This window comes from Polyodon spathula, chromosome 33 (assembly GCF_017654505.1).
Source record: "Polyodon spathula isolate WHYD16114869_AA chromosome 33, ASM1765450v1, whole genome shotgun sequence".
In the NCBI taxonomy this organism is placed as follows: Eukaryota; Metazoa; Chordata; class Actinopteri; order Acipenseriformes; family Polyodontidae; genus Polyodon; species Polyodon spathula.
The window spans coordinates 6,259,340-6,278,665 of NC_054566.1; the positions used below are offsets into that span (position 1 = coordinate 6,259,340).

At 45.3% G+C, this 19,326-nt stretch overlaps 1 protein-coding gene across 1 annotated transcript; it reads left to right on the forward strand.

Annotated features, from left to right (window-relative positions):
* Positions 1-2,891: 2,891 nt before the first annotated feature.
* On the forward strand, positions 2,892-18,189 carry LOC121303590 (deleted in malignant brain tumors 1 protein-like). Its single transcript, XM_041234380.1, has 7 exons — positions 2,892-3,056; positions 5,184-5,492; positions 7,009-7,311; positions 8,779-9,096; positions 9,190-9,507; positions 12,166-12,267; positions 17,319-18,189. The coding sequence occupies exons 1-7, from the start codon at positions 3,014-3,016 to the stop codon at positions 17,372-17,374; spliced, it is 1,449 nt and encodes a 482-aa protein (XP_041090314.1). The 5' UTR covers positions 2,892-3,013; the 3' UTR covers positions 17,375-18,189.
* Positions 18,190-19,326: the final 1,137 nt, after the last annotated feature.

Genomic DNA, 19,326 nt, shown 5'->3' on the forward strand with positions numbered 1-19,326 from the left:
AAAAACAGGAGGAAAGGATGAGGTGTGTAAAAGCTGTTTCCCAGGCCAACCAGGGATAATGGATCAGATGGGAGAGTGTGGAACAACACAAGATCGGCTGGCAAGACCTTTGGACAATGGATCAGAGCAGGATCAGTTTCCTTATCAGATCAGCATATGATGTTCTCCCATCACCACAGAACCTAAGTCTCTGGGTGGATGAGGATCCCTCATGTCCTTTGTGTTCATCACAAGCAACATTAAGGCACATTGTGATAGGATGTAAGGTGGGTCTTAGCCAAGGATGGTTTACTTGGCGCCATGACCAGGTGCTGCGATGTTTGGCCTTAGCATTGGAAGACAAGCGTAACCTGACCAATAAGTTGCCGCCAGTTCCATCAAAGCATTACACACAAAAGACAATATTCCTCCATCCAGGAGAGCAACCACCAAGAAAAGATGTTAAAACCAAGCCTTGCCCAGGACAACTGGAAGCTGCTAGAGACTGGAAGATGGAGCAGAACTTCAGCCATCAACAGCACAGTGTTTCTGCGCAGAACAGGCCTTGGGGTAAAGGTCTCTCTGCACTGGGGGCAGCTGTAGACACCTGTATGATCAGTCTGATCCCAGTAGTTCTTAATACACCCCATACAGTAATTGTGTCCACATTAAATAGCGACTGGGTCCTTCAATAGCTCCAGACACACTGAACAGCTAAACTGCTCGTCCGACCACAAGTTTGAAGCCATTCTTGCTGCAACAAGACAGCGAAACCAGTGATTTCCCAACAGAAGCTTCACTGTGCTGATTTCCTGGAATTGAGTAAAGCTCTAAGAGGTGGGGTTTTGGACTGAGGCCAGGTTTAGACAAGAAGACTGAGCAGAGACTGCTGAATCAGTGTGAGAGGAGTGGAGAGGAGGGAGTCGGACAGCAGATTGAGAATGGCATTGTCACAGTAACCTTTCTATAGCTACAGTATGTATTTGACTGCACTAGACCTTCACTTCTGTGTGGGTCTGAATCCTCAGAAGTTCACAAGGGAAGTGAGTCTGCTGGAGTTCAATCTTAGTGGGCATTAATCCACATCTCAAAGTCCATTAGTCCTCAACCACAAACTTGTCTCTGAGCACCAACTGCTTTCTTCCCTCCAGTTCAGGGCAAGCTTGTGGTACAGAGTCTGAACTGCTCACCCCCCTAAGAGAATGTGAAGGTCCCTCCAGTCCATTCAAACAAAGCTTAGAATCAAGAGACCTACTTTTCAAATCTGTGCACTATTTGTTGTATTATTTTCAGACAATGTCTTCCCTCTCATCAGCAGAGCATAATTCTCTCAAGTCCCTTCTTGTTTTGCTGTTGCTTGTTTTGTTTTCCACACTTCTTTATTTCCACTCTCTTTGACTCAGGTGAAGCCCACTGATCCTGCAGCCCCCACACTGGTTTCCTCTCCCCGTTCACTTCCTTCCTTCCTGTGTTACAGGTAATAGGACCCCACCTCCTGACCCCCTTCATCAAACATTTCAAAGAGATTTCATTTCAATCAGCAATGCTGCTGTGTTTTCATGAACAGACACAATTGCTCATTTTGAAAACTCTACTGATAGATATTAATGAACACTCATGGGGACCACACTGAGGTTAAAGGTTTAAACATCATCATGTTCTTTACATTTCCTACCTGATGAGGATTTTCTATGGCTGTTTCTGATTAGATTTTATTCACCTTGCTTACTAACTATTCAAGCAAAACATTGCTTCTGAAAAGACTCCTGGAGGCTGATTGTGGGGAAGCGTATGACTGTTGCATGGGCTGCAGTACACAATGCTTACCCCGTGGAATTCAGTGCCTAGTGTACCTCCGATATGCTTCCCCACCTCGTTTCCACACAATCAGCCTGGACAAGAGTTTTCAGAGGCAATTCTTATAGGACCCCTATTCCATATACGGTGAGCATGTGTTTGGTTCATTCACCCTGGTTTAACACGCAGTAATGAGCCTTCAGCCAAACCCTCTCAGGCTTGCTAAAGAACAAAGGAACCGGCTTTCCAGCTCCTCTTTAAAGCAGGTGCCCACAGTTCATTGCTCATCAATAAATCAATTAACACTTGTCCATATTCAACACAAACTTATACATTTGAACACACTGTATTTACAAAGCTAGAAAGAAAGAAAACACACACTATATACATGGGCCCCAGCCTTGCCACAGGGACTTTGCCATTGACTTCACTGCATTGTAAACTGTGCCCCTCCCCACACTTATGATTAAGAACTCTAATGATCATGTTGCCATTGACCCTGGGCCACCTCGGGTCTACCCAACAACAAGCAAAGGGCTTAAACATTAAGGAAACATGACATGCCCCCCAAATCAGTTTCCCCAATTATATTGTAGCTAAATAAATAGAATATATTTAAATATACAACACTGACAGTGGTATGGCAGGTATTCCTCTCTCTATATATTTTCAACATTGTGCTATTTATTCAGATGCAATGCTACACACGCATAATCTAAGAGAACATCAGTGGTTCTGGGAAATGCCTTTTATCTCAGAATCTGCTGACATGGTCGCTGGTTTCTTTCCAGCGTACCAGTGAGAAGATCACATGCAAACACAGCATTCACTACTGGAGAATTTACTGTTTAAAAACTGACATTAGGATCTGAGCACCACAATAAAATTATACTCACAGTTACAAAACAACATTCCCATGCAGGATGCATGTGGACAAAACTGTAATTGCAATATCACTGATTGAAATAAACAACTGCATTTGAATGCCTGCTCTGAATATATATATATACACACACACACACACACACATCCGCTGGACTCCTCTTCAGAGCATGTGACAGGTCTTGTTATCTGCACTGCTTCAGATAACTCTCATAGACAAGGGGCTCCTGGAACACACAGTCCGCTTGCAGTTTCACATGTTTCATCATTACAGTTAACGCATGTTTATCTCTATCTACTTAGTTACTTGGATTTGTTAATTTATGAGCCTGTCTTACTTTTTTCGGTTTTGCAAATGAGATTAACGATTTGGATCCTCACCTTCCTGCCACTTGTCCGTAAGTATTTTATTGATACTATAGAACACTAGTACTATATATACTATATACTATAGAACAGACGATCCTCAAAGGCAATGCAGGCACACAGTGGCCCTATAATGGCAATATTAGAGATCTCTACAATGGATCGCTCAAGATCTTCAGTAGCAATGCAGATAGGCAGAGACACAGTATGCATTTAGATGTTTCTCTGGTCTAATAGTATCATAATGGTATTGACCAATCCATTTCAGGATCATAGTGTATATATTTATTCAAAATCCATTGTATTGCCATTGCTGGTAGAGCTGTGGGTCTGCTAATGGTTCTGTTAGGATTCCGTCAAGGTAACATGTTGGGATTATTATGGGATTCATTAAGGTTACCAGTAGATACTGAGCTGAGATGTATAATGCAGTGCAATAGTACAGTATACTTGTTGTGGGTATCGAATGGGATAAAGCAAGCCTCCTTCTTGCTCTTTGAGATGTATAGAGGGTCCTGGAGAAAGTGTTCTGGTTTGTGAGCTGTGAATGAAGCTGGATTAATAGTCTTGGTATCCCTGAATAGACAACCATCCCATTCAAAAACAGTCACAATACACGGATACAGTGATGTCTTTATGGTAACTTTGTTCTTCATTTTAGCCCAAATGATGCGCTTTTGAAAAGTTTCATGTAGCGTGTGCCATTATGGAGCTGCTGGATCCCGTGTCTGGGAGTCAGGCTGCGGTAGCAACTGTGATGTGAATGTGTTTGTACAAAACTGCTCCCAAGCTCTGCTGTGCATGGGTCAAAGGACTCGGCTCCACCAGCCAGGATTGTTGCAATCACAATTCCTTTTGACAAAAGAGTCTGTGTTGCTGAGGTCTTTATGAAACTCCATACAAAGCCAGCGTGTGCGTCGGGAGTGTGGTACTCCACTGATAGAAGAGGGGAGCATGGAAGTCGTGCTGCAAAGTTCCCTCTGCTGCGAACATTTATTATTGAATAGCAGCACGCACACACACACACACACACACACACACACACACACACACACACACACACACACACACACACACACACAAACAAAACGCACACAAAAACAGACAAGCAAACACTGCAAAAGAAACTAAAAACAAAACACGTGCCGTGATCACGGGTGTGCGCTGCTCCGAATAAAAACGAGGTCCCACCGACCCACCCCTTCGCTTTCAGTGGGATTTGAAACCGAGGTCCCACCGACCCACCCCTTCGCTTTCAGCGGGATTTGAAACCGAGGTCCCGCCGACCCACCCCTTCGCTTTCAGTGGGATTTGAAACCGAGGTCCCACCGACCCACCCCTTCGCTTTCAGCGGGATTTGAAACCGAGGTCCCGCCGACCCACCCCTTCGCTTTCAGCGGGATTTGAAACCGAGGTCCCGCCGACCCACCCCTTCGCTTTCAGCGGGATTTGAAACCAAGGTCCCGCCAACCCACCCCTTCGCTTTCAGCGGGATTTGAAACTGAGGTCCCGCTGGCACACCCTTTCACAGTCCCTGTCTCTGTATGGAATGCTATAGCATCTGTATAGCATCAGGCAGGGCGGCTGTGTGCTTGCTGCAGCCCGAGAGCAGCGATCGCATTACGATGCGCAGGAATGGTTTTGTTAACAGTGTGTCCTTTACGTTGTGTGATACAGTGTGATGCTTCACAGGATGATACACCATTACTAACAGTGCTTGAGCACATATGATCTGTTTAGCACAATGTGTGTTGGTTTCTTTTCTGTATTGTGCATATAACACTGCAGGATATGTGTGGGAAATGGGTTGGGATATTTAAGTGTAATTTGTTTTGAAGTGTAGTGTACAAGAAAACATTCAGAGTCATTTAATTTAGGATTTGGAATGCTTGACCCCGAGTTCACCGCTAGTCAAATAAAAGCAAACCATAGCTATTATACATTTACTCTGTTTCAAACCTTTTTAGTGTATTCTGTTTAAATTCATTCTTCCCCTCGAATGCTTGAATAAATCTAGACTTTTTTTTTTTTTTTTTTTTTTAGTTTGATCTCTCTTGCCCTACTCGAGCTATATCAGCATTTTGATTCTCAGCATACGGTTTCAGGGGAGCATGACTGTGCTGCAGTTGAAGATTGTGCTAATGCGTTCTGTTTTTCAGAAGGCAGCTGGGATATCAGACTGGTCAATGGGAGTCACAACTGCTCTGGAAGACTTGAGATTTATCATAAAGGCCAATGGGGCACACTGTGTGATGTGCGGATTGGTCTTGCCCAGCTTGTGTGCAGACAGCTGGGTTGTGGCTATGCAGCATCTGCTCCACAGGCTTCACTCTTTGGAGAGGGGACTGGTCCGGTCTGGAAACCCAGTGTGGGATGCATTCCAGGAAAACCACATGAACGCTGCAGCATATACCCTGTGCAAACAACAAGCTGTAATCACAGTGAGGATGCTGGGATCATCTGTTCAGGTAAGAAATGAAAACAGTGACATATTTAAAGACTTCTTTGGCCATGCCTTCACCTCCCGGGTTGAGTAGATTGGTATCGATGCAGATGTACAGCATGTTAAAGAGATCTGGATGAAGCTCTCTGTATTCACACATTTAGGGACAACACACAAGAACAAACACACTGTGCACACAACACAGGACCAAACACACTGTGCACACAACACAGGACCAAACACACTGTGCACAACACACAGGAACACACACACTGTGCACAACACACAGGAGCAAACACACTGTGCACACAACACAGGACCAAACACACTGTGCACACAACACAGGACCAAACACACTGGCACAACACACAGGAACAAACACACTGTGCACAAAACAAAGTTAACAAAACATTCTCACACCATTGCACTCCCCTAACTCTTACCTTGAAACTTACCTTGGGTGTTCTATAATCAATAATCAAACTGGAATTTTGTTTTGTATACAAGCAGTGCCTGAAATAAAATGTGGCTCCATGTTTGTAGTTCTGTAGCATTTTTGTAGTTCTACCCTTTTCAGTGATGTCATCAAATCCGCACCCTGCCAGGTGATGTTCCCTTTCAATTCGAAGATGGCCACCAAAACATTGTTATGGGACACACTCCTGCCTATTGTTAGGTGTCACTGAGCTCTTTCTATCAAAGCTGCCGATAGACCCCTCCCCTCAGTGACCCCCTCTCCAGCCTCCCGAGGGTACTTAACCATCACGCAGGGGAGATTCACTCTCTTTCGCGACAAAACCGTGATGTCGACCGAAGCGACCTCGCGGTTGGTGGCCATCTTCTCTTTCAGGGAACCAGGTTTACGGTAGAGAAACTAACGTTATGTTTTCATATTTTGTAAAATACAGTTTGAGAAAGAAAAAGACACCAGCAGCAGATCATGATGCAGACCAGTGAGAAACAATTTCAGTAATAAAGTAAAAAGAAAAGAACCATGTTCCATTGCATGCGCTGACAGTGTGATACTGCTGTAGAGCGGTAGAGTTTCTACAGTGGAGGTGGAAAGCATCCTTCTGTAGTTATTTTGTCTTGCTGTTAATAAATAAGTACGTTTTAAAGAAACTCAATTGTTTAACAGAGTTTCTACTGCATTCAAAACCTCAGGCTCCATGCTAGATTGTTTCTAAACAAGACGCCGGGTGGCGCAAGTAAGTGAGGCTCGCCTCTCATGAAAGAGGCAAAATCATTTCTGTTCTGCGTGGTCTTTAGAATAAAATAGTGGCAGTTTCACATGTGAAATTATAAATAGAAATGTTCACCCTATTCATAAAACATGAAGTCTTCAAATTGGTTAATATGACCAATTCTAAATCCAAAATGCTAACCTTTAAGTTAAAAAAAAAAAAAATACTAAGAATTTGATTCCTTGATTGTATCAGACATTCATCATAGTGAAATAATAAGGGTATTTAATCTCAGACCAACTATGAATTTGTATTTTAAATCTGACAAGTGTACATTTCTCTTGTATTCAATGGCAGATATTGTAAATATCAGACTGGCCAATGGACAGAACAACTGCTCTGGGAGAGTTGAATTCTATTACAAGGATCAGTGGGAGGCGGTGTGTGGGGATTACTGGAACATGCATCATGCTCGGGTTGTGTGCAGAGAGCTGGGTTGTGGCTATGCTGTGGCTGCTCCAGTTGGAGCACACTTTGGGAACAGGACTGGCCCCTACTGGCTAAAAGGTCATCGTTGTTCAGGAAAAGAACAATCTCTGATCAGCTGCTCTATAGAAGAATTGACAACTTGTCAGAAGGATGCCGGTGTCATTTGTTCAGGTATGAACATTTAATTTTTCCATTTGATTTAAAAATATTTCAAAATAATGATGGTAAATACAGCTTTAAAAAAAAATCTTTGCAAAGATCTAATCCAAACACAGAGGTCTATTCTCAAAGATCTGCTCCAAACACAGAGGTCTGTTTTCAAAGATCTGCTCCAAACACAGAGGTCTGTTTTCAAAGATCTGCTCCAAACACAGAGGTCTATTCTCAAAGATCTGCTCCAAACACAGAGGTCTATTCTCAAAGATCTGCTCCAAGGGGCGTGTTGTCCTTTTGATTCCGCAATGGTTCAGCTCGACAGTCTCGTCCCGTCTCTCATAACTAAATCCCACTGTATGCCGTCTCATATCTGGCTGTGGGCAGGGCTCAATAGTTGATTTATCATAAATAATTGCATTTATTTTTTGGTGTTGAGTCGTTAGCAAAAAGCAAACAGCCAGGGCCGATCTCCCTTGAAGGCAACGTCCCACTCCCCAAAATGCTGTCCTTAAAAATCTAGTGCTTTTATAACAGCAGTGATCGTGGTATAGTGGGAACATCAGCACTTTGTAAACCCATAGTCTTGGGTTTGAACCAAACCACTCTCTTTATTATTCATGGATTTAACAGGTTTATACAGACAATGTGTGCTTTATGACCTAAAAATGATCAATCTGAAATAATGATTTGGATAATGAAAGCATTGACTCTCTATAAAGACAGTTTCTATATTTGAGTGTGCATTACACCACTGTACCAGGACTGTTCAGTGAATACTACCTATTAAACAAAGCAGTATATTTCAAATACAACAGAGCACAGACGCAGGTCTTGTCTCTTATAAAGAAGTGTTGTTATTATTATATAAAAGAAGTCTACAGTGATTCACAAACATATGTGTAACAATGAACTGCTGCACGCGCAGAACATCCGCTGTGTTGTAATGTCTAAATGATACACAATGTGCTTTCTGTACAATAATGCAGAACATGCTGTTGTAACTCATGTAGATGGCGTTTGTTTTGTTTCACTATCATATTGATTGCAATGCGGACATGGTGATTCACATGGGGTGCTGCTCTATTATTTTTATATTGACTCCTGTTCAAAACCAATGCACAGTTATAGAATGGCTCAGGTTGTCAATGCGTCTGCATCAGCATGGATTCTCTACAAAGATAGCTGTCAGCAGATATTCTCAGTGAGTTTACTGAAAACAGAACTCGGTGTTTTGAGAATGATCCCACCCCCACCCCTTGTCTTTACATTTGCAGACCTATCTATTGTTCTGGCAACATATCTCGCCCACTATACCAATCTGAGATGGGACTCTCTCCCTGTCACACCCTGACAGGACACAATATCATTCTGCGCGTTCTTAACTGTAATCCACTGCTTTGAAATGATTCCACATAAAACTCATTTCAGCGTGTTCACATTTCAAAGTGTGATACGTGTGTATTTCCCTTCTGTTTAATGCAGAACTTGGCTTTGATATCAGACTGGTCAATGGGAGTAACAGCTGCTCTGGGAGAGTTGAGCTATATTTCCAAGGTCAGAGAAGGAGACTGTGTGACGATGGATGGGATAATTCCACCGCTCATGTGGTCTGCAAACAGCTGGGGTGTGGCTACGCTGTCTCTCCTCAAGCGGGCGCACTCTTTGGAGAAGGAACAGACCCCTCCTGGCTGTTGGGAGTAAGCTGTAGAGGAACAGAGTCCTCTCTAGAGAGGTGCCTTTCAAGACAGAATGGAATACAGGAATGCACAGATGGTTCTGTGGTCAGTGTAATTTGTTCAGGTAGGAACTTCAGTGCTGTTCTTAAGTAAATATGTGCAGGTATGTGACCAATCAGCACATGTATAGTTTATTTCCTCTTCTATTGACTGTCAGGTGCTGCCATTCCTGTCAGACTGGCCAATGGAAATAACAGCTGCTCTGGGAGAGTTGAGTTCAATTCCATTGGCGTGTGGGGGGCAGTGTGTGGTGAGGTTTGGGACATGAACGAGGCAGAGGTTGTGTGCAGAGAGCTGGGCTGTGGCTCCGCTGTGTCTGCTTTAAAAGGATCCCACTTTGGACAGGGGCAGGGACATGTCTGGCAGTATATAATGGAATGTACTGGAAGAGAATCATCACTGGAGAGATGCGATTCACATGAACTTGAAGCATCATCCTGCAACCAGAAGTATATTGCAGGGGTTGTGTGTTCAGGTAAAATCAGTTTTTAAAAATACTGTTAAAAAAACAACAGCACCCTACCACCACCTCTCCCACAGGCAAGTGGGGCTGTTATATTCAAATATCCAGAATAGTGGCGATGGTAGAATTGAAAGAGCAAATTGATAAACCCAGAGAGGAAAACACGTGTTTATTAACCCTTGGTTTTAAAACCAGTCCTGTGATTAAAACCCCATCACGTGACACACCCAGCCTTCTAGTGTTACAGAGCCCCCTGCTGAGTTTACAAGAAACACAGCACTTTGCTGTTTTCTGTTTCTTCAACGCTTTCCTCATAGTTTTATATATTTGTGTTCATAACTCATAGGTGAATGAACTAGGGAACTGTGTGTTTTATTCTTTTACTCAGGAGTGTTTGCCAGGAGAGCGGTCATTTTCTTCTAAGCATCAAAGTGTAGCCAGTTCATTCTCCCTCCTGTAACAACGCTGGTGCTCTAATTGAAATCAGTGCGGTATTGTGGGAACAGAAAGCCAGCCTTGTTGCAGGAGGGAGCATGATCTGGACACGCTCGGTCCACTTAGAAAACACAAGCTGTCTTTGTGTTTGCTTTTACATTTAGCACTGCCCTGGAGATCTTCACCGGTGAGTAACACAAACACTGTGAGCTGCATTTAGTGCAAAATAAGGGATTGCTTCTGGGGAGCAAAGACTGATGGTCAGGTTAGGAAAGTGACTGGAGTGGGCAAGCAGGTGGTGCTGCTGGATACAGGGTTAGGATCAGGAAAGAAGACTTTGCAGCAACAAAGCAGTAGAGCAGTGCTTCTCAACCCTGCTCCTGGAGGACCCTCTACCCTGCTGGTTTTTGTTCCAGCCGAGCTTGCAATTACCTTATTGAACTAATTTGCCTAATCAGAGCCTTTTAATTATTGCAAACAATTGGGGTTCCAAGTTAAGCATAAAATTGTATAAGGAACTTGTTTTCTCCAACTTTTTATAAGGGGTTTAAAAAGTCAAATTTAAACAAATTATTACTTAATTTAAGGGTTCAATTAAGTAATTGAGAGCTCGTTGGAACAAAAGCCAGCAGGGTAGGTGGTCCTCCAGGACCAGGGTTTGGAAGCACTGCAGTAGAGCAACCAAGGGGGATATCATTTACAATTCAGAACTGCACTCCTATATATATATACACATATACACACACACACACATATAGTGACTGACTGCCCTCTGGTCACACATTTTTCTTCTCCAAATAAACACTTTAGCCTCAGAATGCCAGGAAACACTGTAGCATGTGTTTATTATTTACAACAAAAAGAAAATAAACAAAACAAAACCTAACCCAATCTCGGACCCTATCTAAACAGTTGTTGTTCTTAACTAATAACAAGGCAGGCTAAGCCTGTTCCCTCGTCACCCAAACCAAATCTCAATCCAAATCCAAATCCAAATATCTTTTCCAATAGTTCGTTTTCCAGTTTCAGGGGGGGGGGGGGGGGGGGGGGGGGGGGGGGGGGGGGGGGGGGGGGGGGGGGGGGGGGGGGGGGGGGGGGGGGGGGGGGGGGGGGGGGGGGGGGGGGGGGGGGGGGGGGGGGGGGGGGGGGGGGGGGGGGGGGGGGGGGGGGGGGGGGGGGGGGGGGGGGGGGGGGGGGGGGGGGGAGGGGGGGGGGGGGGGGGGGGGGGGGGGGGGGGGGGGGGGGGGGGGGGGGGGGGGGGGGGGGGGGGGGGGGGGGGGGGGGGGGGGGGGGGGGGGGGGGGGGGGGGGGAGGGGGGGGGGGGGGGGGGGGGGGGGGGGGGGGGGGGGGGGGGGGGGGGGGGGGGGGGGGGGGGGGGGGGGGGGACGACGGCCGGCCCGTCGAAAACTCTCCAAACCAAACTCCTACTATCACCCACACAAAGCACACGCACTCACACCCTTTTAAACCTAACTAATCCCCTAATTACTCTATTGACTAAACCTGGAGTTGGTCCTGACTCCAGTAACCATTACTGGGTCCTAATGCCCCCAGGTATGGTCTCATCCAAACAAGACATGTTTATTTAAATCAGACTTAATTACTTTGAGTCTCTTATTTAACACACCATTATCAATTAGTAATTTAGCAATTAACCCATCTTTAATTTTAATCCCAAGCATGTTATATTATTTAATTTATTTGTTTACCATCCAGTTGGTTTACATTCTCCTTTCACATTTAGTTCCTTTACTTGACCAATCCCTCACAATATATATGTGTGTTTATATATATATATATATATATATATATATATATATATATATATATATATATATATATATATATATAGACACACACACACACACACACACACACACACACACTGTATTTATGAGAATGAGATTCAGGGGAGGGGCGTGGGGTTTCCTTCTCCTATACTCTTCTATCGCTTATCTAAACGTTACCCTCCCCCTCCCCAGCCCATGCTTTATTGTAGAGGGGGAGTGCATGGCTTCATCACAGACCACCCTTCTGACCTGGCACTATGTTCCAGCATATGTTCCTGCATGTTTCAGCATCCCTTTACAATATTCATCAATATATCATATAGACAGTTTGAAACGAGCGTCTCTGCCTCCTATACTGCACAGATCTGGGGTAACCCTTCACTGCCTCAGCTGTGTTCTCAGAGCGCTTGATTCAGTAACACTTTTCCAATGTATCTCTGTCCAGGTGACCTCACGGCTATTTCCAGCTCACCTTTCTACACAGTCCGTTGTGTCTTCATCACCTGCTACCTGCTGGTAATGAGCATCGCTGTGATTATTGAAAGAGGTAACTGCACGAGTGCTCACATATTAATAATCAGCTTGTAAACTCTCCCTGTGATGGAACTTTTTATAGCTCAGACTTTCCAATGGGAACTCTAAAGATTGTAATGCAGAGTTACATTACAGTCAAGAGGTGGAATTACAATAAACTGATTAACCTGCCTTGTACTGTCAATGGGGTGTACACCATGAGACTGATTCACCTGCCATAGCACACCCTGGGACTGATTCACCTGCCATAGCACTGTCAATAGCACAGCATGGGACTGATTCACCTGCTATAGCATGTCAATAGCACAGCAAGGGACTGATTCACCTGCTATAGCACTGTCAATACCACACCCTGGGACTGATTCACCTGCTATAGCACTGTCAATAGCACAGCATGGGGCTGATTCACCTGCTATAGCACTGTCAATAGCACACCATGGGACTGATTCACCTGCTATAGCACTGTCAATAGCACAGCATGGGACTGATTCACCTGCTATAGCACTGTCAATAGCACAGCATGGGACTGATTCACCTGCTATAGCACTGTCAATAGCACACCATGGGACTGATTCACCTGCTATAGCACTGTCAATAGCACAGCATGGGACTGATTCACCTGCTATAGCACTGTCAATAGCACACCATGGGACTGATTCACCTGCTATAGCACTGTCAATAGCACAGCATGGGACTGATTCACCTGCTATAGCACTGTCAATAGCACAGCATGGGACTGATTCACCTGCTATAGCACTGTCAATAGCACAGCATGGGGCTGATTCACCTGCTATAGCACTGTCAATAGCACAGCATGGGACTGATTCACCTGCTATAGCACTGTCAATAGCACAGCATGGGACTGATTCACCTGCTATAGCACTGTCAATAGCACACCATGGGACTGATTCACCTGCTATAGCACTGTCAATAGCACAGCATGGGACTGATTCACCTGCTATAGCACTGTCAATAGCATAGCACTGTCAATAGCACAGCAAGGGACTGATTCACCTGCTATAGCACTGTCAATAGCATAGCACTGTCAATAGCACACCAAGGGACTGATTCACCTGCTATAGCACTGTCAATAGCACAGCAAGGGACTGATTCACCTGCCATAGCACTGTCAATAGCACAGCATGGGACTGATTCACCTGCTATAGCACTGTCAATAGCACAGCATGGGACTGATTCACCTGCTATAGCACTGTCAATAGCACAGCATGGGACTGATTCACCTGCTATAGCACTGTCAATAGCATAGCACTGTCAATAGCACATGGGACTGATTCACCTGCTATAGCACTGTCAATACCACACCCTGGGACTGATTCACCTGCTATAGCACTGTCAATAGCACAGCATGGGACTGATTCACCTGCTATAGCACTGTCAATAGCACAGCATGGGACTGATTCACCTGCTATAGCACTGTCAATAGCACAGCATGGGACTGATTCACCTGCTATAGCACTGTCAATAGCACAGCATGGGACTGATTCACCTGCTATAGCACTGTCAATAGCACAGCATGGGACTGATTCACCTGCTATAGCACTGTCAATAGCACAGCATGGGACTGATTCACCTGCTATAGCACTGTCAATAGCACAGCATGGGACTGATTCACCTGCTATAGCACTGTCAATAGCATAGCACTGTCAATAGCACAGCAAGGGACTGATTCACCTGCTATAGCACTGTCAATACCACACCCTGGGACTGATTCACCTGTTATAGCACTGTCAATAGCACAGCATGGGGCTGATTCACCAGCTATAGCACTGTCAATAGCACACCATGGGACTGATTCACCTGCTATAGCACTGTCAATAGCACAGCATGGGACTGATTCACCTGCTATAGCACTGTCAATAGCATAGCACTGTCAATAGCACAGCAAGGGACTGATTCACCTGCTATAGCACTGTCAATAGCACAGCATGGGACTGATTCACCTGCTATAGCACTGTCAATAGCACAGCATGGGACTGATTCACCTGCTATAGCACTGTCAATAGCACAGCATGGGACTGATTCACCTGCTATAGCACTGTCAATAGCACAGCATGGGACTGATTCACCTGCTATAGCACTGTCAATAGCACAGCATGGGACTGATTCACCTGCTATAGCACTGTCAATAGCACAGCATGGGACTGATTCACCTGCTATAGCACTGTCAATAGCACAGCATGGGACTGATTCACCTGCTATAGCACTGTCAATAGCACAGCATGGGACTGATTCACCTGCCATAGCACACCCTGGGACTGATTCACCTGCTATAGCACTGTCAATAGCACAGCATGGGACTGATTCACCTGCTATAGCACTGTCAATAGCACAGCATGGGACTGATTCACCTGCTATAGCACTGTCAATAGCACAGCATGGGACTGATTCACCTGCTATAGCACTGTCAATAGCACAGCATGGGACTGATTCACCTGCTATAGCACTGTCAATAGCACAGCATGGGACTGATTCACCTGCTATAGCACTGTCAATAGCACAGCATGGGACTGATTCACCTGCTATAGCACTAGCACTGTCAATAGCACAGCATGGGACTGATTCACCTGCTATAGCACTGTCAATAGCACAGCATGGGACTGATTCACCTGCTATAGCACTGTCAATAGCACAGCATGGGACTGATTCACCTGCTATAGCACTGTCAATAGCATAGCACTGTCAATAGCACAGCATGGGACTGATTCACCTGCTATAGCACTGTCAATAGCACAGCAAGGGACTGATTCACCTGCTATAGCACTGTCAATAGCACAGCATGGGACTGATTCACCTGCTATAGCACTGTCAATAGCACAGCATGGGACTGATTCACCTGCTATAGCACTGTCAATAGCACGGCATGGGACTGATTCACCTGCTATAGCACTGTCAATAGCACAGCATGGGACTGATTCACCTGCTATAGCACTGTCAATAGCACACCAAGGGACTGATTCACCTGCTATAGCACTGTCAATAGCACAGCAAGGGACTGATTCACCTGCCATAGCACACCCTGGGACTGATTCACCTGCTATAGCACTGTCAATAGCACAGCATGGGACTGATTCACCTGCTATAGCACTGTCAATAGCACAGCATGGGACTGATTCACCTGCTATAGCACTGTCAATAGCACAGCATGGGACTGATTCACCTGCTATAGCACTGTCAATAGCACAGCATGGGACTGATTCACCTGCTATAGCACTGTCAATAGCACAGCATGGGACTGATTCACCTGCTATAGCACTGTCAATAGCACAGCATGGGACTGATTCACCTGCTATAGCACTGTCAATAGCATAGCACTGTCAATAGCACAGCATGGGACTGATTCACCTGCTATAGCACTGTCAATAGCACAGCATGGGACTGATTCACCTGCTATAGCACTGTCAATAGCACAGCATGGGACTGATTCACCTGCTATAGCACTGTCAATAGCATAGCACTGTCAATAGCACAGCATGGGACTGATTCACCTGCTATAGCACTGTCAATAGCACAGCATGGGACTGATTCACCTGCTATAGCACTGTCAATAGCACAGCATGGGACTGATTCACCTGCTATAGCACTGTCAATAGCACAGCATGGGACTGATTCACCTGCAATAGCACTGTCAATAGCACACCATGGGACTGATTCACCTGCTATAGCACTGTCAATAGCACAGCATGGGACTGATTCACCTGCTATAGCACTGTCAATAGCACACCATGGGACTGATTCACCTGCAATAGCACTGTCAATAGCACACCATGGGACTGATTCACCTGCTATAGCACTGTCAGTAGCACAGCATGGGACTGATTCACCTGCTATAGCACTGTCAATAGCACAGCATGGGACTGATTCACCTGCTATAGCACTGTCAATAGCACAGCATGGGACTGATTCACCTGCTATAGCACTGTCAATAGCACAGCATGGGACTGATTCACCTGCCATAGCACTGTCAATAGCACAGCATGGGACTGATTCACCTGCTATAGCACTGTCAATAGCACACCATGGGACTGATTCACCTGCTATAGCACTGTCAATAGCACAGCATGGGACTGATTCACCTGCTATAGCACTGTCAATAGCACAGCATGGGACTGATTCACCTGCTATAGCACTGTCAATAGCACAGCATGGGACTGATTCACCTGCTATAGCACTGTCAATAGCACAGCATGGGACTGATTCACCTGCTATAGCACTGTCAATAGCATAGCACTGTCAATAGCACAGCATGGGACTGATTCACCTGCTATAGCACTGTCAATAGCACAGCATGGGACTGATTCACCTGCTATAGCACTGTCAATAGCACAGCATGGGACTGATTCACCTGCTATAGCACTGTCAATAGCACAGCATGGGACTGATTCACCTGCCATAGCACTGTCAATAGCACAGCATGGGACTGATTCACCTGCTATAGCACTGTCAATAGCACAGCATGGGACTGATTCACCTGCTATAGCACTGTCAATAGCACACCATGGGACTGATTCACCTGCCATAGCACTGTCAATAGCACATAGCACTGTCAATAGCACAGCATGGGACTGATTCACCTGCTATAGCACTGTCAATAGCACAGCATGGGACTGATTCACCTGCTATAGCACTGTCAATAGCACAGCATGGGACTGATTCACCTGCTATAGCACTGTCAATAGCATAGCACTGTCAATAGCACAGCATGGGACTGATTCACCTGCTATAGCACTGTCAATAGCATAGCACTGTCAATAGCACAGCATGGGACTGATTCACCTGCTATAGCACTGTCAATAGCACAGCATGGGACTGATTCACCTGCTATAGCACTGTCAATAGCACAGCAAGGGACTGATTCACCTGCTATAGCACTGTCAATAGCACGCCATGGGACTGATTCACCTGCCATAGCACTGTCAATAGGGTGCACACGATGGGACTGATAGTTACCAGTTCTACATTGAAGTCTCCAGAATGTATAATTTTGACCAGCACTGCGCACACAAGCATACCTGCCTCTCTAACCCAGTTTCATTTCCTCCACAGTTTACTCCGGGATCAGAAAAGCAGAGGATTTGAATCCTTCTCAGCTGTCCTCCTAACTCTGCTCAAATCAATCCCTTTTGCTAAACGCATGCCATGGTGACAGAAAGCTTTTAGTTACAGAGCTCATCTTGCTTCGCTATTATGTTTGTTAACTAGAATTTCATTGTTGGGTAATTAGTGTAGCATTATCCCTGTTGCAGTCGGCATTGTCTGTGATTGATTCCCTGTGTAACTGTGATGCATCTAGAGATCGATCTATCACTTCATTCTTGAACAGATGAACAGGCTATGCTAGAAGGGGTGCTTCATGATAGCTAACACACAGACACCAGCAATGCTATTTATCTTGTTTTAATGTGTTTAACCCCTTCACTGCTCAGGCTTTTGGAACCCTCAGTGCAAGAGGTTTTTCCTGAATTTAGGACTGAATCATTTCAAATCAACTATCTCACGAGTCTCTAAAGGAAACACAGGAAAACTATATTTTTCAGCACAATCTGAGCGTTTCAGTGATGGTATATTTGTGGGCAACTGATTGAGAAATTGCAGGTTCTATGTAACTTTAACTGTGGAAAAGTTATTTCTTAACATGATAATGACACAAGTTGTGTGCGTCTCACATTCCCAATAACTTCACTATATAGGGAGAAACAAATATCTATTTCCCTAGGAGGTGGTGTGTTTCTGCCATGCCGGATTACACATTTCTATTAAAAACAAGTGTTAGAAAATAAAATATTGCCGGGTCAAATGACCTTTGTGTTTTTCATAGTGTGAACTTTAGGGGCATATGAAAACTATATATTTATTTATTGAAACTAGACAAGTATAACATTCAATCTATATGACATTATTTTGCTTGGAATAAAAGTACAGCATGCGACTTCCTTACATACATTTTCCTTTTTTTTGTGTGCCTTTGTTCTTAATTTCTCCCACAAAAGCTCGATACATGAACTGCAAAGGTACATTTCCACACCCTGCAGGTTCTGAGGTGTGTAGCGATGCTCCCCAGTCTCTATTTGTGGATCTCCAACAGGCTCTTCCGTGGAAGAGGGGGAAGCTCTTCAACAGGCTCTTCCGTGGAAGAGGGGGAAGCTCTTCAACAGGCTCTTCCGTGGAAGAGGGGAAGGCTCTTCCATGAAGAGAGGGAAGCTCTTCAACAGGCTCTTCCGTGGAAGAGAGGGAAGCTCTTCAACAGGCTCTTCCATGAAAGAGAGGGAAGCTCTTCAACAGGCTCTTCCATGAAGAGAGGGAAGCTCTTCAACAGGCTCTTCCATGAAGAGAGGGAAGCTCTTCAACAGGCTCTTCCGTGGAAGAGAGGGAAGCTCTTCAACAGGCTCTTCCATGAAGAGAGGGAAGCTCTTCAACAGGCTCTTCCGTGGAAGAGAGGGAAGCTCTTCAACAGGCTCTTCCATGAAAGAGAGGGAAGCTCTTCAACAGGCTCTTCCATGAAAGAGAGGGAAGCTCTTCAACAGGCTCTTCCATGAAGAGAGGGAAGCTCTTCAACAGGCTCTTCCGTGAAAGAGGGGGAAGCTCTTCCATGAAGAGAGGGAAGCTCTTCAACAGGCTCTTCCGTGAAAGAGGGGGAAGCTCTTCCATGAAGAGAGGGAAGCTCTTCAACAGGCTCTTCCGTGGAAGAGAGGGAAGCTCTTCAATAGGCTCTTCCGTGGAAGAGGGGGAAGCTCTTCAACAGGCTCTTCCATGAAAGAGGGGGAAGCTCTTCCATGAAGAGAGGGAAGCTCTTCAACAGGCTCTTCCGTGGAAGAGGGAAGCTCTTCAACAGGCTCTTCCGTGGAAGAGGGGGAAGCTCTTCAACAGGCTCTTCCATGGAAGAGAGGGAAGCTCTTCAACAGGCTCTTCCATGAAAGAGGGAAGCTCTTCAACAGGCTCTTCCGTGGAAGAGAGGGAAGCTCTTCAACAGGCTCTTCCATGAAGAGAGGGAAGCTCTTCAACAGGCTCTTCCATGAAGAGAGGGAAGCTCTTCAACAGGCTCTTCCGTGAAAGA